This window comes from Poromitra crassiceps (assembly GCF_964638095.1).
Source record: "Poromitra crassiceps genome assembly, chromosome: 25".
NCBI lineage: Eukaryota > Metazoa > Chordata > Actinopteri > Beryciformes > Melamphaidae > Poromitra > Poromitra crassiceps.
In genome coordinates, this window is record NC_139649.1 from 8,803,650 (window position 1) to 8,826,514 (window position 22,865).

Consider the following 22,865-nt stretch of genomic DNA (forward strand, 5'->3'; position numbering starts at 1 on the left):
AATTGTCTCTTCGGCTATAAAAGAAAGGCGGGACTAGACTTCCTTCGCAACGCTCCCTGGGAGTGGCGGTTGTTTCAATATGGCGGCAGCAACAACAAGAAGTGAAGATTCAGGAATTCTTTGGATTAATGATGGTATTCTGACAGTTCTAACGTTTAGAGAGAATGTCGCTGGTATCACAAACATTACTGCAGTCTCAGTGGGAATTGGGGGTGGTTTGTTTTTTGTTTGTTTTGTTTTTGTTTTATGAAAAAGAAAAGGAGAAGTACGGTATCTATTGCGGTTTTCCCCTTCCCTACGGGGGTCTCGTTAGCTTAAACTAGCATAACACTCATTGTCATTAACAACAACAACAACAACAACCGGTTATTATATATACGGTTATATAACTTAATGCTAGTTAGCGCAACAACACAAGTTACACAACATAAATCTATCTAGAGATCTATTGATGCGTGGTCGTAACAACGTCTGTAATAAATAAGACAACTCAAACTATTGGGAACTGTGATGAACTCTTATGAGATTACATTTCACCACCCACAACTTTTGACTGAATGTCAACACCAATGTCTTTCTTTTTTATAGCATCTGATGAAGAACAACCCATGGTGTTTGTTCCTGGTGAGTCTTGTGACATTGTTTGCGCACAGTTGTTCTTCTCTAACGTTACCACATGTCAACATAACATCCTGTCCTTGTCTGTTCCCCCCTCAAACTGTCACAGGAGTGAACAGAGAGGTGAAGTTTCCGACTGCTTTCAGCACCAGTGAGAGAGGTATCAAGATGAGGGCCAGACGTGGCTCTGAACGCAAGGCTGAGGCTCCATTGAACAAAGGTGGCAAGAAACTGGGACACTTGCAAAGTGGTCCTGTGGTTTATACTAAGGGAGAAGGGTTGCTCCATCCCAACACTGCTATAGCGATGGAACCCACCCCATCCCCAACCTCTAGTAACTTTCTCCACACACCACAGGTAAACCGATAGCAGTGCCTTGTCTGTTTTTATTTGTTTAACTTCCCAACATGGATCTAAAATGAATCTAAATATATGGAAGATGGCATGTGGGCAGTCTGAACACTCTTTGAGGACAAAGAAGAGTGATTGTGACTGACTGCATCTTACCATCAGTCTCTGTCAGTGTCTGTATCACTACCTACAAACCATTTGACCTCAGAGCACCAGACTGCGTCTGCGTCAGTCAATTAGGTACTTGGACTCACTCCACCCGTCCATGAATCAAAACCAACTTTGATTGTGCAATAAAACTCCATGTGCAATAACTGCTAAATACAGCAATTTGTGCAATAATCAATAATCCACACTGTTCACTTTACTGACTGGATGCACCTTACTCATTATTACTATACTCTGTGGTATATAAGGATATAGTAGGTATCTCAGTCAGATATTTCACTTGTACTTGAGAATGATTGTTGGAGAAGGCACATATCCTTGTGACACTTTACAGTACATAGGCCAAGTAACTTCTATTTTATTCTTTATGATACATTCTTACTGTATGCCTCTTACAATGTGTGATGTTTACATTTTTTCATGCCTGAGTGTGAGCAATTGTAGCATGACTCAATTTCCCTCTCGGGGATCAATAAAGTTGTTCTGATTCTGATTCTGATTGTCTTTTGTGCAGGTAATATCTGAGACCAGAGAAGCTAAGCGCCAGGCCAGTCTGAAGGACCTCTGTCCCGAGGATAAGCGTCGCATTGCAAACCTCGTCCAAGAACTAGCCAAGTAAGACACTGAGCTTTTTAAATATAGTGAGTGTTAAAGGATAATTTAGGTATTTTTCAACCTGGCCCATATTTTTGTAATTTTTGTGTGTGACTAAGTAACTAATCTGAGCTAATTTATTGAATTTGGTCCAGTAATGACCAAGTTCACTTCAGTTAGCTTGTGTGTCTACTGTACATGGAGGCCTCAATAATGATAGCTGATTAAAATGGGTGGTAATTTTGTTTTGCTGCATGTCTTCACTATTTGCAGTGTTGGCATACAGAATGTTGTCCAGCCATCCTCTAAGACTGTTATTTCCATGTTCTCCAGGGTGAGCGAGGAGAAAGAGGAGTCAGTCCAGCGACTGAGGGACGAACAGGAAACCTTTGAACGCAGGATCCAACAGCTGGAGCAGCAGAACCTTGTCATAGTACAGGAGAGAGAGAGTATCCTTCCATGGTGTGGCTGAACAAACAAGACCACACACCAGTGCTTTATCCTGTGTTCTTTATGCAGTGGTGGACATCTATTCCCGTTTCCTCGTTCAGCCAACACAAGTCTTCCTTCTGCAGTGTGATGTGGAAGAAAGGGTCACTTCTGCACAGTCCCTTATTTCATCATAGTAATATGACAGATCTTTTTAAGTACATATGAATTCACCACTGACATTACAGTTCTCCTATTGCTATATTTGCTATTCCTCAGGACAGCCTGCAGGGGGCAGTGTTGACTAAGGTGGTGAGACCATCCAGGTTGCTTCCATTGGTGGAGAACTAGAGCTGCTTCATTTGACATGTATGATGCCTGCCTGCTGCAGTTCTCCAAGTGCTTTGAGCAGATCCTTTGTTATGTACAGAATCGCTTTATTGGTTGAGCCATGTATTCAAAAGATGAATTTGGTTATTTCCAGATGAAAGGAGAGCGTTTCCTGTCGTCTTGTATATTTGTAACCTTCCCTGGATGTCTGAATGCAGAATGTCTCTTTCAGCTCCTTCTTAGACACGATCAGGTGTATCACTAGCTGATTCTTGCTTGTCCGACATTAGGTTTATAATCGGAGCTCCAGCTGTCGTCTGCTGTTTTTCTGCACCCCTGCGGTCCACCTACTGCCCTCTTAACGATTCCACTCAGGGCAAACGAGAGCATGGCCAGCAGTCAATTTAGGTTGAAAAACACTGCAAAATATGAAGAGTAATTGACCCGGCTGGTAAATTGCACGATTGGCAACGGCGGCAGGGAGAATTAGGAAAGCACAACTGAATTAAAGGCACTTTGGCTCGGAGACTTGGCATTTACACCAAACTTCTAAACTCCATTATAAAGGCATTTGAGATGAAAAAGTGTTTGGATAAACACCTCGGGGGGCCATTGCGTAGTCTTTTAAAGACGCACGCAAGAGTCATGAAGGCTCTTCTCAGGCAGGTTCTGGTACTTCTCTGAAAGGTTAAGGAGACAGTGACACCAAAGGCAAACACACTGAAGGAGAGTCTTGTCAAGTCTAATTCCATTACGGCCCGAGCTTATCTTATCTCGCCAAGAGTCAGGGTTATCGGAGGTATAAAGGATGCAGGGCCCATATCTTAGCCCCCAAGCCACCTAGGATGAGAGGGAAAAGTACCGCTGATATTTTGCGCGTTTGGCTGATTTGGGACTGACTGGCATGCGGGATTAGATGTTGGCGTTTCAAAAGCCAGGATGCCTCTTTGTGATTGAAGGCACGTTGGCTCGGACAGGAGTCAAGGTGGCGTCGCTATCACGGCGCGCCACGCCACTTCCCGTTTCCAGAAAAAGCCACAGCTGATGCCATTGGTTCGGTTGAAACAGATTGGAGGGAGGAATCCCCTAGGCCATGGAGTCGGTGTGGGGAATTGCAGCCCTGTTAGAATGTGTCATTGAAAAATGTCTCCCAAGTTGAGCTCGAGGAAGGCCAGTGCCAAGTTCCTCTCGAGCTTTAGAACATTTAGAGTGTGCTGGAAGTTATTTCTTTTGCTGATGGATTAGGAATATATATATCTAAATTGCACACCGTTGTGTGCAAGAGGCATTCTTTTGTAGGTTGTCATAATTGAACCAATTGCTGGTCTACCTTGTAAATATAAATAACCAAACAGAATTGTCAAGCCCCACCTCTGTGTCTGTGTGCGTGTGCGCGGCTGTTTCTCCTCTCCAAAGTCAGTAGTACTAAAGCAGTTAGGTAAACTCTCTTCTTACATCAATTCTCCATCATTGATTCCGTCCACACACACACACACGCACACGCACACATTCACACACATCAGTCTCCGCCCCCGTTTCTCTCACATTTCTGCTCCGGCTCAATCTGTTTGGCACAGCGTGCTAAAGCAGGCTTTAAAATATTCCCCCCCTCCTGCGCAAATTTGTTCCACCTTGAAGTGGATTTCATTATTTCATTTGGGTCTCGGCTTGACAGGGGAGTGAATCATTTTGACAGGCCTTGTCTGAAGCCTCTTCAACCCAACCGAGCCCCCTCGATTCCGGTGTATTTCTGGAGCAGGAAGTCACTGGTGCTTTGCAGCTCAGCTGATGATGTCAAACCAGGGGCTCGCCGAGTGCTCGGCCCTGATTGGCCGACGTCCAAGGGCTGTGCAGGAAGCATGTTTAGCGTTCCGACGGGCAGAGACGAGAGAGAGAGAGGTGCAATCGTATCATCAGCGTCACTCCACTCGGCCCAGATTACCTATGGCGCATGCTATCCAGGGACCGCGTCAGCCCGTCAAGTGCGTCAACGCATTGACACGCTACATTCGTTCATAGCATCACGATGCTATAGTGCTGCGGTCGTGTCGGCAGCACAGATAGACTCACTGTGTGTGTATTTTTGTTTTGTGTGTGTGTGTGTGTGTGTGTGTGTGGGGGGGAGGGGGACGGCACAGTTGATGATAGCGTGACACTGTTGTATGATCTGATCCCAGTCCACTTTTACTGCAGTGGAGTGTATATTTATTTGTGTCCCATTGGAAAACACATTTGTTTTAGTCACGGACCATCATGAAGATGTGGTGTTTGAAATATGAGCAGAAGGCCGTTTTTGACTCGACACGCGGGAACTCTCTATCTCAGTTTGAGATGAGGCGTCGTCTCTATAAGCATATTCGGTATCTCCCCTTCAAGACCCCTCTTTTCATGCTGCATAAATAGATCTCCCAGCCAGGCCAGCAGCACGGGTTTAACATGATGTGATGTCCTTGCGATGTCCTTGCGCTTCCACACAGAACTACTTCCATGGACATTATCAGTGCAGCGGTAGACGAAGGCAGGCTTGGTTTAGATGGAGGGTTAAATCAAAGTGTTTGCCGACTGTTTCCCCCCGCAGTGTTTGTGGAAGCCGCCGCATCGCAATCGTCTGCCGGCGTCCGGCGGCCCCTCGATTCAAAGTCCTCCCTGCTCTCTCTCCTCTCTGTTTCATTTCCACCGCCTGATTGAAGTCTTCTGACGCCAAAGTGTTTTCTCATGGCGCGTCCCGCCGACTGTTCCTTCAATACAACTCTACTTTGAACTTTGATTTGCTCTTAAAATGGGGGGCGGGGGGCTCTTTTTTTTTGTAAGCGATGTGGAGAAACTCATCAGCTGGGGGGAGCAGGGCCACCGTCATAAAAGGATATGGCCTGGAGGAACACACTTTATGGTTAGCTGCGGGGGTGTGTGTGTGTGTGGGGGGGGGGGTTGTGTACTACTTGCATTATTGTAGCGTTTGTGTGTGTGTGGGCTGTTTCAGCACAGGTGGGTGAAGGTGTGTTCTTGTGTCTGAATTAGGGATGTAACGATAACCGGTTTGAATGATAACCGTGATAAAATTCCTTACGCTAACCGTACCGTTTCAAATTTTCATTATCATTAAAACCGTGGTAGCGTGATTACCGTGGTACCGTGATTACAGTGCTTTGAAAAACATGGTAAATACTAGTCCATCATCAACCAAACTTGGCGACCGTCTCCCAGATGCAGACACGCAGCCTTGGAGAAATTATTTCAGTGAGTGTATCAATCTTTTTTGGGTCTGACTTTTCAATATAAAACTCGGTGAAATGATTTCTGTGAGTGTATTAGTACTTTTTGAACATTTTCAGCACATTTTAACAAACCGTGATAATTTGGTCACTATAATCGTGATATGAAATTTTCATATCGTTCCATCTCTAGTCTGAATGTTTATTTGTGCATGTTCTAGAAAGTGAGAGTTAGGCCTGTATTGCTTATTGAGTGTGTGTGTGTGTGTGTGTGTGTGTGTCTGTGTCTGTGTGACACTGTGTGTGTGTGTGTGTGTGTGTGTGTGTGTGTGTGTGTGTGTGTGAGTGTGTGTAATTTCCATTCTCATGCTCATTATCTTTGTATGTGCCGGTGTGGTGTGGCGCCGCCACCGTCATTAGTGGGCTCCTGAGGCGCAGCAGTGGTTCCGCTCCAGATTAGTTTAGTCCTGTCTGCCAGCTCTCTGTCTGGCAGATAGCCTGGCACGGCACTGCCCAGCTCAGCTCAGCACAGCTTGGCCCGACCCAGATGGTGAAAGCTCTGTGCCACAACAACAACTTTGATTTTGCTGGCCGCTTTTCCCCCGTTCTGTTTTCAACTTTGCCGTCTCCTCTCTCTACTTTCCAAGTCCAATGTGCGGTTGATGGCAGACGCAAGGATTGAATTCTAAATGTCAATCTAAATTCAACATCCTCCCCCATTAAAACAAATGAATAAATACAAAGAAGTTGCACAAGAGAAATTTCTCCATTTCCTTTTCCAAGTGAGTGCCATCTTAACACCTTAAGTGCCATAGCCGAAATAATTCGTCTTACATAATCCAACGCTTAAGTGCCAGAGCCGAGTTTACTCGTCTTACATAAACATTTTTTTTTTTTGACGGTGGGACATCAATCAACAACTTTTACATCTTCGAGATCACTATTGGAGCAAGATAATGTGTATAATCTATTTTACCGACCCACTAAGTGTTGACAGTGCTCCCCCAGACGACCGAAATCAAAGAAAAAACTGCCGCGGGACCAAGCCGTTCAAGGAAATGCCGTGGCGATTTTACAGTAATCCATTCAAGACTTGTCTTGCCTGAGAGCGGCCGCGCACCGGCAGCAGCACACAGAGAGCGGAGAGCGATTTGCAAAATAGATCATAGGTGAAACACACTTTGAAACACCTCAGAAAGGCCAGAATCAACATCTGCCCATCGCCCACGCATTCCCCGGCCCATCTTGACTCGCACAAGGAGCGTCCGCACGCAGGCAAGCAGGCAGGCAGGCACACAGGCAGGCAGCAGCAAAAGCGCTTCTGACACGCCCGCTGTACAGCCAGGAGGAAGGAGGAGAAGACACACGGAGGGAGGAGTTTGAATGAGAGGGGTGTTTCCTGTTGTTATGGAGGAAATTACTGTTCAAAACTATTGTTTAGAATGTCTGACGGTCTTACTGATGCCAAAAATGAATGGTTAAAGTGACTGTTTCACAAAAAGCCATTTATCTCTGAATAAATTTCCAGACGCTGAAACCATGCTGTACTCAACGGCTAATATCTACATAACTACTAACTCTGCAAACTAACTCTTTTAGACAGAGAAAGCACACATTCTATTAGTTATTTTTAGATGATTGGTGTTCATGAATTCGTAACAGAAAAGAATCCTCGGCTGTTCTAAAATGAGCCAGAATCGTCAAAAACACCCCTGGCACAACTTACCTACAGGAATGAAAACATGGCTGGCATTCAATGTGTTAACTAATGCCGGGCTCAGACTAAACAATATTTTTTGTCCTTCATGATGTCACCAGACAGACGAGGCAATCATTCTGCCATAAATTTGTGATGTGTCTTGGCCCGACGAAATAATAATAACAATAATTCAGCTCGATGAAAAGACTAGACTAGTCTTTTCGTCGGGGTGTCGTGAGGCGTCCCAGACGCCCGATGCTGCTCTTTGATTATGTCACACGCTGAAGAGCTAAAGAAGGCCGTACGTCATATTCGGCCCGACGCTGAAAATGTGTCGTGTGCGACCAAATCGTTTTAAAATCAGGCTGAATTCGTGTAGTCTGAGCCCAGCATAAGTAAGTTCTCTCAATTTGGATTTTATTCCCTGGAACTGTTTTTTTTTGGCATTACATCAGTAACCGTTTAGGCCAGCATCGGTTTCAGTAACAGAACTCATTTTAGTAGATACTCAAGTTTCGCGTAAGCCAATGCCTCATTCCTCTCAGTTGAATCCAGGGATTGCAGAGCAGTTTGAGGTGTTTCTGTTGAGCCTAGTTTCCTTGCTGTGTAGAACCTCGTGTGTTCCTTAGCCGTTTGTACCCAGGCCTGCAGCAGCAGTACAGGGAGTGTCAGGAGCTCCTGGGTCTCTACCAGCAGTACCTTTCCCAGCAGCAGGAGAAGCTCAACCAGTCCATAGCCCAGCTCAGCCAAGCTCCACCACACAGCAAGGTAGGGCAAAGAAGCCGCGCGCGTGTGTGTGTGTGTGTTCAATGTATGTGTGTAAACAAATTGACTGACTGTCCCTGACTTCACGTGTTGTCGTGTGCATCATGAAGAGAGAGGGTGGGGGGGCAATAATGTGTGTGTTCCCTAGTGCGCCATCTTGAAACAACAGCCCTGTTTACCATCCATCACAATATGCTCCCCACTGACACACACTCCCGACGCGTCAACACACTGCGTAGCATGTAGCGGCAGCACACTGCGTAGCATGTAGCGGCAGCACACTGCGTAGCATGTAGCGGCGGCCGCACATTGTCCCACCACCAAGCGCCTTAAACACAAAGCATAACAAATCACCTCGAGAAGCACACTTCAATCACCCGGTCTGCTCTGACTCCACACACAGCGGCGCACGAACCTCTCAAGGTGACAGTTTAGAAGCTAAGACGCCTTCCTGGCCCTCAGCCTCTGTAAAAGGATAGATGACTTGGCCATCCCCATTGTCCTACAGTGGGACTGAGTAATGTGTGTTTGCCTGCTCTCCGACCCGCGGCGAATTAGTCACGGTCTCTTTCCCGCACGACGAAGACGGGCTTATGTTTATCTCATAATGTTCCTGACCTTGGCTTACCTGCCCGGCTATGCTCAATTGAAAATCGCCCCTCTTAATCTTGTGGCCACCGTCCAGTTTACGGGCTATGAAGGATGATTTGCGTTTCTGCCGCAATAATAGCGGCAAAGCCACACATTAGGGAATTATAGGAGCAGCGTAACTTTCTTGGCTGAAATAGTCGATCGATTTATTAAAAGCGTTCCCGAAACGGGCCAACATGCATTCGTTCATTGTGGTCTTTTGTCTTAAGGTGTCCAGTAGTGAGGGAGCTGCTCCCAGCAGAGTGAACGGCTCAGCGTTGGATGGCTCCTACCTGGGCCTCGCTGCTGCTGCCGCTGCTGCTCCAGCAGGACGTCCTGACGTGCACAGGAGGGCCGATGGAGGAAGAGGAGCAGCAGCAGCAGCAGCAGCAAGGACCTTCAGCGGCCACGCCTCTCTCTCAACCGACTCCTCCTCCAGTGAGAGCGGGCGCACGCCGACTGAGAGGCCGGCGAAACAGCACCGGCGTTGTGAGAAAGGGGGGCGGAGCGAGCCACGCTCAGGGTCCCACCATATATCCGAGCACTATGCAGGCAATGGCTACGGAACACACCCGCAGAGAACCGATGAGGAACCCCCGCTAGAGAACGGCAACCCTCACCAACATAAGTGTGACAGGTATACAGGAGTACACCATACTGTCCTCCCACATGAGCGTGCCCCTTCCCATCAGTTTGAATCAATAGAGAGTCGCAGGAACGAGTCCGGAAATCATCGATGCTAACAGTCCTGGTTCTTCACTGTTTTCGCCTATGGGAGTTTTGAATGGGTTTTTGGCGGCGATGCTTCTAATAATCTCTCTGCGGCAACGCTGGCTTAATCAAACGCGAACCAGTGTTTAGTAATATCATCTTCACACACGAGGACCACTTTTATGAGTTTTGAAGCTTTTACGTGCCGTTGAAAGGGCGGCTAGCTAGCAAACGGCTAAATGAGACTACACTGTTGAGTCGATGGGGTTATATACGTCAATAACGTCACCACCACAAAGGACGAACACGGAAATTCTCTTTCCCTCACCTGGTTCAGCCCCGTTCAGCCCGGGGTAATCACATCAGTGCACACATCAACAACAGTCCAGGTTGAGTGCTGACGTGACGTGGAAGCCTATGCGACAGTGTGTAGTTCTGGATTAGCTTAGCTCGAGCTTTTTACTTCTAGGGCTCGCATTTACGCTACAAAACTCATGAAAGTGGTCCTCATGTGTGAAGATTATCCGACTGAACTCTGCTTCTTGTTTGATTAATCTTGCGTTACCCAGAGACCGTATTTGAAGCATCGCGGCAAAAACCCATTCAAAAATCCCATAGACAGAAACAGTGAAGAACCAGGAAGTCCGGGACTTCCCGCGTTCTGACTACAAAAATACGTCATCCCTGCGGCTCTCTATTGTATCTTTCACGAAGAAACAAAGAGGAGTATTTAGATCTTAAGCTGATGGAACAACAGGAGTATTTAGAACATGGAACATGTGTTTCTCACCCAGGCTTGTCAGTGGGGAGGCCATGAGCCCAGAGGCCACGGAAGCCCTTACCCGTCCCCAGCTGGGTCACGGCGACTGGGAGGAGAAGAGGCACCAGCTGCTGCTCCAGAAGATGCAGCTGGAGATGGAGAGGGAGAGGCTGCAGACACGGCTGGCAGAGCAGGAGGATCGGCTCCTCAGGCAGAACCAGCAGCTCCGCCAGTCGCGACTTGACTACAACAGGTAGAACACTAGAAGCTAGAGGGAAATTAGCTCGTATCTGATGACAAGTTTCACTACTTAACGTATGTAGATGAGGCGTCATTTGAGAATGATCCCTAGATTCCAGTTTTCACAGTAGCCCTGTTCGGAATCAGTCCCTATGACAGAAATAGTGGACTATTTAGTGTGTCCCCATTTTTTTTTATAGTGTCCGAATTCTAAACTGTTAATTTGATTCACTATTTAGTCCACTATAAAATACCCACAATGCACAGCGATTTCTAGTGAACAGCGAATGTACCCTACATTTTCGCCGGTATACCACAATGCAATGTGGTTGTCTTTACCGAAGGAGAAGAAGAAAGTCGTTAGCTCACGAGCTAACAAGCTTCTGAGCTACTTGACCAGCAAAGCTTGCTATTAGGAGACAGCACCACAGTTGACAAAACCACACATGCACGTAATTAGAATTTCAACGATCTATTTAGGATTTAGCAGCCAAAACATGCAACAACAAAACATGCAATACTACCTGAGGACATCTCAATCTGCTCGCGAGCTCAGTTGTTTATGTGATAGTGGGCGCGGATTGCTTGCGTCACATGAATACCCGGCGCATCTTTTGATGCAATGATCTCCAGGAAAAAAAATCTGTGTAGTGTCTCAAACTCATTTAGATCATTCTCCATATAGTTCACTATATGATAAACAGTATCTGGGGAATAGTGAGTGAGTGAGTGAGTGAACGATTCCGAACGCGGCTAGTGTCTTTTTGTTTCCTCAGTGTCCGTCATGGCAGACCTGCAGAACCCTCACCCTCTTTCTGTTTCTCCCTCTCCGTTTCCCTGCTAGATTTCAACAAGCCACTCAAGCCGAGCTTGGCAACTCAATCACCAGAAATGGAGCGGCACAGCCAGAAGGTCATACAAACCGCCATTCACCTTCCAGGTAAAGCAAAGTCAGACCCAGACAAACTCGTACACACACTTCAGTCACACAAACAAAACGGAATCTATTGTGTCTTGTGGTGGTCTGCAGCGTCTGTGAAGAAGGTGTGGAGATGCATCCTGCAGAGACAGCCTTACACGAAGAGCTCCTAACTTCACCCACCCCTCTGCACAGCAGCAGTCACGTGTGTGGTAAGTTGTAAACGCGTATTTTCAGTTAGAAATATGTGCTTACTTGTTTTCACATAGAGGAATCGCGCGCACACGCACACACACGCACACACACACACACACACACACACACACACACACACACACAGACACAGACACACAGGCCTGATTTTCCTTCAGACAGCATTAATTTGACTACTCAAGTGTGCATGGAAATCTTTGGTGAAGCACTGCTTGGGGCTAATTTGTAAAACTTTTCTGATGCTTGCGTAGGTCCCTAGTCTTGCTACTCTCATTTCTAATGCAGCACTCCTAACTATTGCATCTCCCAGCAGCAGTGTTGGGCAAGTTACTTTCAAAATGTAATATACTACATATTACTAGTTACTTTCATTTGAAAGTAATACGTTACTTTACAATATTACTTTCTGTGTAGAGTAACTCGTTACTTATTACACTACTTTTGCATTACTTTCACCAAAACAATAGCAGCAGCACAATGACCATCCCGAAAAACAATTTCAACCGCCTTGAAATCAGTGTAAACAATCCAAAATTCTAAATGTTATTCTTTTCCTTTGTTATTGTCATCTCTAGTGGTTATTTGCATAGAAACACACAGTTTGATTAGGAAATGATTGTATCTTTATTTAAATATGTGCTTTGATTTAAAGAAAAATAACAAAATTTGTAACTTGAGTTACTTGACAAAGTAACTAACTGGTATAATATTACTGAAATCCTATAAGTAATAAGTTATATTACTGAGTTACTGCTAAAAGTAATATATTACATGTAATATGTTACTTTTGTAATGAGTTACCCCCAACACTGCTCATTTCTAACGCAACACTCCTAACTATTGCATCTCCCAGCAGAGGCGTCACAGCGGTCCAGAAGGGACATGGCCACCTCTCCTGTGAGGGCACCTGCCAGCCTCAGTAAGCCCACCTCAGTGCTCGACGTGATGCCCACCAGGACCCCCGAGGCTAGGTAACACATCTACACTGAACACAATCGAAACACACACACCACAAAACATTTAGCTTTCATAAAAAATCAAATTAAAAAACATCTGATCACAGTGAAGCAACACAGTGTTATCTATTTATGCTGGACTTATTGAACCTATTTTCCAGGGTTAGCATTTAGCTTTACTACTTAGCAAGCAGCACAATCTCCTCAAAGCAGCTGTAATTGTTGATGTTGAACAGTGGATGTTATCAGACATGATGAAGCACGATGACCTTTAAGGTGCTGCTGACACACTGAAAACACTTGAAAGGACTAGCGCCATCTAGATGGCGACCGATGCGTCACCTCACGTCTCCTGTGTGTCGGGGGCGAAAAAGTTGCATTTTGAACACGCCGCAAACGCGACAGCCGACGGACAACTAGCACAGTACGTCCTGCACCTGCGTGAGACCTGATTCATGAAACATTCAATAGAAAGTACTAGCGGTTGCCGACCATTTCGCTCGCTTAAACGGCTTCGTAATATAGCTACTTCTCAACGAGAATGTGTCTGATAAAAAGTTGCAAATGACGCTGGCGTCTGTCAGCCCTTGTCTGGTCTTTTGCTGAAAGGAGGAGGCGGAGGTGGAAAGATAAGGAGCAACTAAATGGGTGATATCATGCAGCGAGAGGCTCGAGGGACTTTCCCAAAGACACGTCGCTGTGAAAATATCTGTGGATTTAATTATCAGTTGAGATAAAGTTGGAACATGAGCTAAAATACTCCGACTTTTAGTCGACTAAAACTAAATAGAAACAGGATGAGTTTGACAGATATGATCAAACCTAACAAGGACATTTGACACAGGAGGACTAAGAGTAAATTAACAAATAGCTGACAAAATGAACACTAATTGGCTGCAGTATTAACTTATTCTTTATTGTGTGTTTTTTCCCCCTTCTCATCCCCATTAGTAAAGTGACTGCTGTTCCTCCTGGCATCGCCAACAAACATGAACAATATTATAAACCAACGATATAACACGCATAAAGATGAATCACAATCACTTTTTAGTTTTATTGCCACAGTATGCAAGTTACATACGAGGAATTTGTCTTAGACTTGTAAAGTGTAAAACTTTTTCCCCCCGGCTTTGCAGATGCATGCAGTCTTAGAAGGCTGCCTGGTGCGTTTTCCTGGTCGAGCTAACTTTTGGAGCTGCGAGAGGCTAAATGAAGCTTTTTACCGGGCTAGCTAGGCGCTGCGGCCAGCCTGTCAGGAACCACGCTGTGTTCCATTAGTCGGCCTAGCAGGGACCCAGCAGCAGGTGTAATTGAACAGACTTCTGGATGCACACACTGCCCTCCCTTCTCTCACACACACACACACACACACACACACACACACACACACACACAGTAATGAGACAGAGAGGGCGAGAGAGAGAGAGATAGTGTGTTTGAGGGCGAGAGAGGGCTGAGAGCCATTGGATAAAGTGAGAGAGATAGGAAGAGAGGGGGGAAAAGTTGGAGTAAGTTGAGATGGATAGAGCTGGAAAAGGCTAGAGAGATGTAAGAAGAGAGAGAGAGAGGGCCGATCGAGGACAGGAATGAATCATTGAGTGCGCGGGCGGCGTCAGACTCTCCAAGAAAAGGGAAGGAAACGCATTAGCGTTTTTCTCCCACCCTTTATGTGGAACAGTAATTAATGTGACAGCATGGCGTCCTCGCTCGCGCGTGTGTGTTTGCGTGCGCGCCGCGTAGCCGCGTACACACGCCTGCGCGCCGCGTACACACACGCCCGCCCATGTGTGAACACTCCCGAGTTGTGTGTGTGTGTGGCATTGTAAATGAAAAATGTCAGATATTAGTAAGTCATTTGTAAAGAGAAGAGTGTTGCTGCAGCCCAAACATCCCCCCCCCCCCCACACACACTTTTATTGCCTGAGTTATTATTTCTCCACAAAAGGATATTATTCTGTCTTTCATTTCAAAGCATCAAATCCAAGTTTCCTCTCCCCCCCTTTTTCCCCTCTGACGGTGGTGGTTGATAGAAGACAGCTGTACGATGGCTCACCCCCCCTCACTTTCTCCTGAAAGATAGTTCTTCCGAGCAGCTGATAGTTTACAACTTCCTATGAGTAACTCTTAAACAAAGCAGCGCGTGGTCCAAGTTCAACTGTGAGCCGCGGCAGATGGCTATTAATTCCAGCGAGGGACCCTGGGTACCCGATCGTATTACAATCCATTTATACCTCCAAAGCCTATTAAAACCATTGGACTCTTGGCTACCGCCGCTAGTGACAAAGTCTGCATCTCAGATGCTTTTCCTGGCTTTCTTGCACCGTGCTTTTTTTTTTGCACGTGCAGCTTCACAGATACTTGTTGTAATCCCTTTGGTAATCCACTGATTTGGATTTGCTTTTTGGATTCTTATTATTTTTTTCCCAGCTACACCTGACCTTGACTAAGCACAAGCTGCTCACATGGTGTCTGTAATTCAGAGCATAAAAAACTCCTGATGTATATTGTAGTGAATGAAATGAAGGATATATGCTTTGGCTCTGGGCGTCTTGATATTCAGTTGTTGAGACTTTGTCAGAAGTGGTTGGTTTGAATGAGGAGCGAGGTGGGGGGAAACTCATATTGTATTTCCTCGTGTTCCGACCAGATTGACAAGTCATTAGCTCCCCCATCTCACCTGCACTCTAATCCAGACCAAGAAAACCCGCTGTAAAGCTGTACTCAACAAGTACCCAGCAACACCAGCTAATGTTGCTACCATAAATATTTTATTGTAGCGCGCCGCATGGGAATAGCTCCTTGGATGACAGATCGTGACATTTTATGTTGTTACGAGAATGGAAACCATGTCCTTTAGAGATTTATTGGCTGGACGGCAAACAGTGGGGCTAGCCCTATAAAATACCAATGTCGCTAGTACTCGCTGACTGACTGAGTCACCGAGTGATGAAGTTACACCATTGGTCGACCGAACACGTGGTCGGCTGAAACCACGCCCACGTCCGTGTGACGAAAGCCTTTGGATTTCAAACTGGAAAAAACACGCCGGCTCGTTTGGAAACCTCTTATATGATGAAAATGGTTCAACGGAATGTGTTTCTAAAAACATATGAGGCGAGGAATCAGTCTTAATTTTACATAAACAGTTTAAAAGTTTGTATATGATTTTCAGGATTTTCCAGAGGTGGTGAGTCACACTACTACCATCGACCGTAAATAATATGGATGAAGCCTACCGTTGGTTTTTGGACTCCCGTTTGGAAGCCTAGTGTAGCCTGTCGCCATCTTGGGGTCCTTGCGCAGCTCACGCGAATCGGCATGGGAGGAGGGGTTTCCCAGAGCCACAGCTCCACCTGCTATTGGTCCGTGATTGGCACGCTGCGCAATCACTGGACAGGCAACCTGTCAATCACCCCAAAACATAGTATTTTCTATTTGACTCTAAACAGGTGTTATATAAAAATTCACCCCCCGTATAGTTGTTATGAAAGGTGAAATTAGCTATATAGTGTGTTTTGGACCAGGCTGTAAACATGCTTAATCCTGGTACATAGTAGTGTGGCATATTAACATGGAGGTGAATGGGAACAACTCTCTTTTGGGTCCAGCCTCAAGTAGCCATTGGAGGAACCACAGCTTTCAGTATCACTTCCCCCGCTTCCTCTTCCAAAGCCCAAGCTAGCCCACTGGCTACTACAAGTGTCCTTTCAAATCCCTGAATGAACATCTGCTTAGCAACAGGTGTGTCATCGTTCATGTTATTGCCCAATCAAAATGTTTCTCCCGCTGAAAACGTAGTTGTTGTCAGGCATCACACCCTGAGAGAGCAAGAGAGAGACTGAATCGAGAGCCTGAAATTAAATCACTCTATTGAGATGGGGTTTAATATTTCAGATATATCTGCCGATATATCTCAGATATATCTAATTTTGTTTAGAACGTGGTCGGCCGGAACACAGTCCAGCCATATGTTAGTTTTTAACCTAGTGTTGTTCTACCTGGCATGATGATGTCAGTGGTCACTGTGGTCCTTAAGTGGAGAGGGGCTTTGGACCTTTTGTTACGACTGTAGTTTAACTACAAACTACTGCTTCTACTAAACTACTACTACAGTTTGGTCAAATTAAGGGGCTCTCTCTGTGAAAATGAAATCTATGTAATTATGTTGTGACAAATGATTGAGGAGTTATCTAACCAGAAACTGGAGTCATCCTCTTCAAATATAGGAATTAAACTTTCGCAATGTAAGCCAAACGATCCACTGGCTTTGTTGGAAAGAGTGGACAGCGTTGTTACCGTGCAATTACAACAGTCACAACTGGCTTTATTTTTGTTGTTGTTGTAAATCTCATTCAGTGCTTTGGCTTTTCTTTCTCGTACAACTCTTCATTTCGTGCTGCCGTCCAAACGAAAAGAAGCGGAGGAAGAGAATATATACAACCCACCATCTGTAACAACAACAAGAAACAACAACACGGCCTAGATCCTACTGAGCAACATGGCTACATTTCCACTCTGGAATCAAAGATGATCTTATTGTAAGATTAGGCTTGTTGCCTGAACCTTTCTTTCCCTTCTCACTCGGCAACAAGCCCCTGGCCAACCATCAGATCTGAACCAATTCAATCTTTATGTGCAAATTGCGAAACGAAGCCGGGGTTAACATTAAGCGACCCCCTTAATCCTTTCATGAATCCTGTGCTAGTTAGTAATGAGAGAGTTCCAGCGCCCCCCCCCCCTGCCCCTCCTCCTCTCCATCCCCCGCCCTCCTCCTCCTCTCCATCCCGCCTGCCATTGCCCGCCTGCTATTGATTGGCTGGGAAATTGACATGCGGGATATATGCAGTGGCCATTATAGCTTTTTTATCTTACTGTTTGGACTGCAAATGAAAGTGGGTGCCGGGGCGAGACGCCTATCTTTAATGAAAGAGAGAGAGAGAGAGAGAGAGAGAGAGAGAGAGGCGCCAAATAAGCAGTGAAAGTTACGAGGGGCAAGAGGAGCTGTGATGGGGACAGTACGGAGGAGTGGAGCTTTGTGGAACTGTTATCTGGCTTCACAGAGCAAGGAAGCTAACGCACACTAAAAGTATTGGTGCATTAGTAGAATATGGGATTGTTATTATTTTTTACTTTTGTTTTTCCTCATTTTCTCCCCAGTAGGGATGCGCGCAATTAATCGAAACTCGATTACTTGCTCGTTAAGGATTTACTCGAGCAAAGAAAAATGACTCGATCGAAACGAAACATAAAAGCGACGTGCATTAGATGGCGTTTTCGAATCATTTTTCGATGATCCTCCAGAGGGCGCAATGACATCACTGTAGCAGACTGTTCAGCGTGTATGCGAGGCTCTGTGTTTGTGCCCTCGAGAGCTGCCGTAGAATAGGAAGTGGGGGACTTTGTTGTTGACGGAGACGGAGCCGGTGTTGACTCGTAGTGTGCTTAGTGCTAACGCTAGGCGCTAACTGAGAGTAAATGTGGAAACGTGTTATAACGTTACAGCCTGACTCTCGTTTATTGTTTTATTAACAAAGTGTAAGTAATAGGCGGACCCGGACACTCGGCTACATCACTATAGCCCTTTTCAGACAAGTCATAAGATGCTGTACAGTGTTCATTCGGATAAATTGGCTCGCTCCTCTTCCTCAAACCTGGAGCAACGCGGCCACCGTCAACGAGGAAGAGGAAGAGTTGCGACGCACGTACAACAATCACTTGAACAATGTTCTTTCGGGATCCTAGTCTCACCTGGACTGGAGCTGAGCAACTCAGCATCAGCGTTTAAGAGCTGCGACGCACAGAAAAAGTAAACAATCTGCGTGGGTAACTGAGCCCAAAAAGTTATGCCTCTAGGCCCTCTACGTTTTTATGTGTTTCATAGCGTAGGCTATGCTATGCAATGCTGTTGCTGCCTCATAAATAAAGGTTTTATTGAGGAAAAAACGCATTTGGTATGGTTTGGCAAATTTTGTATTTTTAATTACAATTAATCGATTGATTGATTGTTAACGTTACCAATGATCGAGTTTGGAATTTGCGGAAAATGTGCATCCCTACTCCCCAGTTGTACTTGGCCAATTTCCCCCTGCTGCCCCGGTCGCTGCTCCACCCCCTCTGCCGATCTGGGGAGAGCCGTAGACTAGCACCATGCTCCCTCCGACACATGTGCAGTTGCCAGCTGCTTCTTTTCACCTGACAGCGGGGAGCTTCACTGGCAGGACGTAGCACGTGGGAGGATCACGCTATTCCCACCAGTTCCCTTCCGCCCCCCCCCGAACAGGCGCCCTGACCGACCAGAGGAGGCGCTAGTGCAGTGACCAGGACTCTACATGCCCTTAAATCCGGCTTCCCACCCGCAGAAACAGCCAATCATGCCTGTATGGACGCCCGACCAAGCCGGAGGTAACACGGGGGGCGCGAACCTGTGACCCTCGTGTCGGTCGGCAGGGAATCTACCGCTAGAATATGGGATTGTCAGTGTGAAGCCCAACAGCCTGATTTGTTATAGTCAGTCACTCATCGGACAGTATTTGAACTGAAGTCAGCAGAATCGTGTGTAACTGATCGTTTGTTCCAAACGACTTATGATAGGACTTTTTTTTATTTATTTCTCGCAGCCCAGCTCATAGACATCAACAGCTCAATTAGTCATGTTGACAAATCTACAGTATGTCGTTATTAATTGCGCACGCATGCACAATGAAGTGCCTTCGTTGTCTGTCAAGACGTTTTTCTGCTAAATCTCGTCCCCGTTTCCCTCCGGCTCCTCTAGAGGTGACGGACTCACACATCCATCATTCTCTTCTGGTGACTGACGGCCACAGAGCGCTTTTTTTTTTTATAAGCATATTGAAAACAGTGACCTTAACGCTGCTGACGCAGGGCGGCCGCCTGCCTAAGGAGGCTCTCAAATGACAACAGAAATGTGTTGTTGCTGCGCTGCTAGTGTTTGTCTGTGCATTCGTTTTTTCTTCGCCGTACGCACGGAGCAGTGGAACAGATTTGCCAGGACCCCCTCGGGGGAGATATTAATATTGAGCAGCAATTCACAACTTTACCTCGTGCAAACCGGAGCCAAGAAATGAAGTTCTTTGTTGCACTATATGGCCCCTCGGAAAATCTATTAGCATTCTCTCTAGCTAGCCCGCGTGCAATCTCTGTGCTACCACCCCCCCCCCCCAAGCCGCCGCCCCCTTTGCACCCACTATCACCCTCCTCCACACACACACACACACACACACACACACACACACCTCCTGCCCAAACTGTACCCCCACCTTCCCTCCCCCAAAGCCCCTCTCCCCCCCCCCCCCTCAACTCCCCTTGTTATAGATTGTGACCGCCGGTAAGTGATGCATTATTCATTACCACCATGTCGTCCGTTGATGGATGGCTGTTTGAGAGCCCTGTCCGTTAAATAAATCAACAAATAAAAATGCAAATTCTCACATTTCGAGAGAGGGAACTCAGCCAAAGTCCCTCCCTCACATCCCCTCCTCTCTCACAGCCCTCCTCTCTCTCTCTCTATCCACAAAGCTGCACTCCCTTTCAATTTCTCTCCCTTACAAGCATACACACACACACACACACACACACACAAACACATGCACGCACACACACACACACAAACACACATGCACACATGCACACGCGCACACACACACACACACACACACACACACACACAAACACTCTCTCTCCCCCTGCTAACTGCTATTGACAGGCAGAAGGAGACCAAATGAGGAAGACAGATTTACTTACTTGAGCTTCAATCTCTCTCTCTTTTCAGCGGCTATCATCCCCCTCAGCCGACTCGCCCCTCATTCGCTTTCTCTCCCTCGCTCACACTCAAAACGTGCATACATTAACTCGTGTTGCTGCTGGAGCGATATGATGGTTAGCCTCCCGCAGCTTCTCACTTTTCAATATGTGGCGCGCCTCAAGTTATCAATGTGAAGGCTTGACACATCAAGGTCCATCTGGAGCTACATGTGGAGGAACTCTCAAATAGGGGTTGGAAGCCCCACCAAGCATGTCGGTCGTGTCTTCTGACCACCCAGCACGCATGCCAACAAGTGCACGGCCAACGATCGCTCTCGTACCTGAGAGAGCCGTGCGCGCATGTAAATCGATGCTGCTTAAAACCGGCAGAGAATTATGTTCGGCAACATCAGTGGAGCGTTGCTTTAAAGAATTCATGTTTTGTATCTGGAATGCGCGTCGTTCGTTTCGACTTGTGTATACACTGAATAATTTATCAAGGCGGCCAGACTGAGGGATTGAATCTCTATTAGGTTAATCTCCGCCGTTTTGGTTTATGTATTTCGCTGCACATTCTCCCCCCTCATTTCTATTCCAGGAGCGCCCGGGTTTCTGTGCTCCCTCTCTTCTCTCCTCTCGCACCTGTATAAGGAGCTGTGCTTTTCTTCCCCGGGCCGCCCCAGTGCTTCTGACTTGTTAAAGGCTGCTTGTTAGGGTTCAGCAGACACTTCAGCAAGGAAACATTTTGTAAACACCTTATTCATGTGGGGATTTGATTTCTTATTGTCTCTGCGTTAACAAGTGAAAGGTGAACAGCAAATATTCTCGTAAAAAGCATCGAGCTACAAGTGTACTTTAGCCCTTTAGCCGAGTGTTGTTTGTCTCTTGGCTCGCACCTTCCCCTGCTTAACTTTGGGGGCACGTAGCTGGCCTGTCTTTTGTGTGCAATTTTCTTAAAGAAGGCGCTCTTTTCCATTGCAACAATCCAAGCTTTTTCATTGACCAAAATTAGTCTTTTTGTATGCCGCTCAATTAGGTGAGTTCTGTATTATCAATGTAAGTTACATTTCACATGATTTTAATTTTTTTTAGATCAAGTTTCTTCTGAAATTGTTTCTCCCTTTTTCTCCCCAATTGTACTTGGCCAATCGTGCCTGCTGTCGAAGTCATTGCTCCACGCCCTCTGCCGATCTGGGGACTAGTCTAGCAGCCGTATATAAATATCTAACATGTGGGGCAAATTCTACCCTTTTCACAGGGGCCATTTTGTGTCGAAAAGGCAGAATGAACACAGGTGCAAGCAAAACACAAATGAGGGTTTCCATCTTCCATGATTGGAAGTTGGGGCCAAAATGGTCCCTGTGAGAAGGGTATATTCGTGAAAAGTGGTTAAGGACCGCCCCCTAAGTCCAAAACAAAATGTGTGATATGAGTTGACCACCAACCACAGACCTCCTTATTTATGTGACGTAACTCGTGAGGCGGTACATTTTGAACGATGCACCAATGCACGCAGACAGCTGAACTTCCATTACAGCCCAGCCAATCAGAGGCTTGCCCCTACTTTGTATGTGGGGAAAACCCGGAAATGCTGACTTGTGATTCAGACCCTGCATAGACGGAGGGTCTAACCACGTGAGACTAGCCCGGTGCAGTCACCAGCCGCTTCTTTTCACTTGACAGTGAGGAGTTTCACCGGCAGGATGTAGCGCGTGGGAGGATCATGCTATTGCCCCCAGTTCCCCTCCCCCCTCCACCCTAACAGGTGCTTCGACCGACCAGAGGAGGCACTAGTGCAGCAACCAAGATACATACCCTTAATCCAGCTTCCCACCCACATACAGTACCAGTTGTGCCTGTATGGATGCCCGACAAGCCGGAGGTAGCGCGGGGGCTCGAACCTGCGACCCTCATGTTGGTAGGCAGGGAATCTACCGCTGCACTATCCAGATCATGTGATCATGTGAAATTTGAATTAAATTGAATTAAACAGAATGCCTCAAAAACATTCACTTAATTTCCCCCAGATTGGACTCTTCGATGATGGAGTTGCTGGAGGTCTTCAGTTCCATCTCTGTGGAACGCCCGCCCTCCACCCAAAGGCACAAGGTGCAACGCGGTGTCCACAGAGCAGCCTTCGACCCCGCCCAGCCCGCTCGCACAGCCCCGCCCTCCCCTGCTGGGCCTTACCCCCAGAACCCCCAGCAGGACCTGGAAGAAAGCCAAATACTGGAGGAGATCTTCTTCATTTGCTGACGAGTTGGGGGGTCTTTTACCCTGCAGCACAGAATATTCTGAAGCCAATTACTTGATATTCACCTCTTTGGTCTTAACTTTTTATCCGTCTTATGTTTAAAATGTTATTGATGTTTGAGACAAAAATGATCATACTCTGTTGTAATACTCTACTTTTCTTTTTTATATATATAAAATAAACAATTATTTATTTACCAGTGGTTGTCCTCCCAGTTTGTCATTGATTTCTTTCTTTGCTGTTAGATGAAAACTC

General features: G+C 46.3%; 1 protein-coding gene across 1 annotated transcript; it reads left to right on the forward strand.

The window, feature by feature from the left end:
- The first annotated feature begins 53 nt into the window (after positions 1 to 53).
- Positions 54 to 22,651, forward strand: kiaa1328 (KIAA1328 ortholog). Its single transcript, XM_083661033.1, has 12 exons — positions 54 to 134; positions 589 to 624; positions 728 to 975; positions 1,652 to 1,752; positions 2,065 to 2,180; positions 8,045 to 8,169; positions 9,027 to 9,433; positions 10,302 to 10,520; positions 11,352 to 11,447; positions 11,538 to 11,638; positions 12,493 to 12,610; positions 22,384 to 22,651. The coding sequence occupies exons 1-12, from the start codon at positions 80 to 82 to the stop codon at positions 22,610 to 22,612; spliced, it is 1,851 nt and encodes a 616-aa protein (XP_083517159.1). The 5' UTR covers positions 54 to 79; the 3' UTR covers positions 22,613 to 22,651.
- The last annotated feature ends 214 nt before the right edge of the window (positions 22,652 to 22,865 follow it).

Bases quoted from the DNA above. Each gene is read 5' to 3' on its own strand.
- kiaa1328 (XM_083661033.1), top strand. From the start codon at position 80: ATGGCGGCAGCAACAACAAGAAGTGAAGATTCAGGAATTCTTTGGATT. The intron at 135-588 runs GTATTCTGACAG...TCTTTTTTATAG, and splicing joins AATTCTTTGGATTAATGATG to CATCTGATGAAGAACAACCC. The intron at 11,639-12,492 runs GTAAGTTGTAAA...TGCATCTCCCAG, and splicing joins CAGCAGCAGTCACGTGTGTG to CAGAGGCGTCACAGCGGTCC.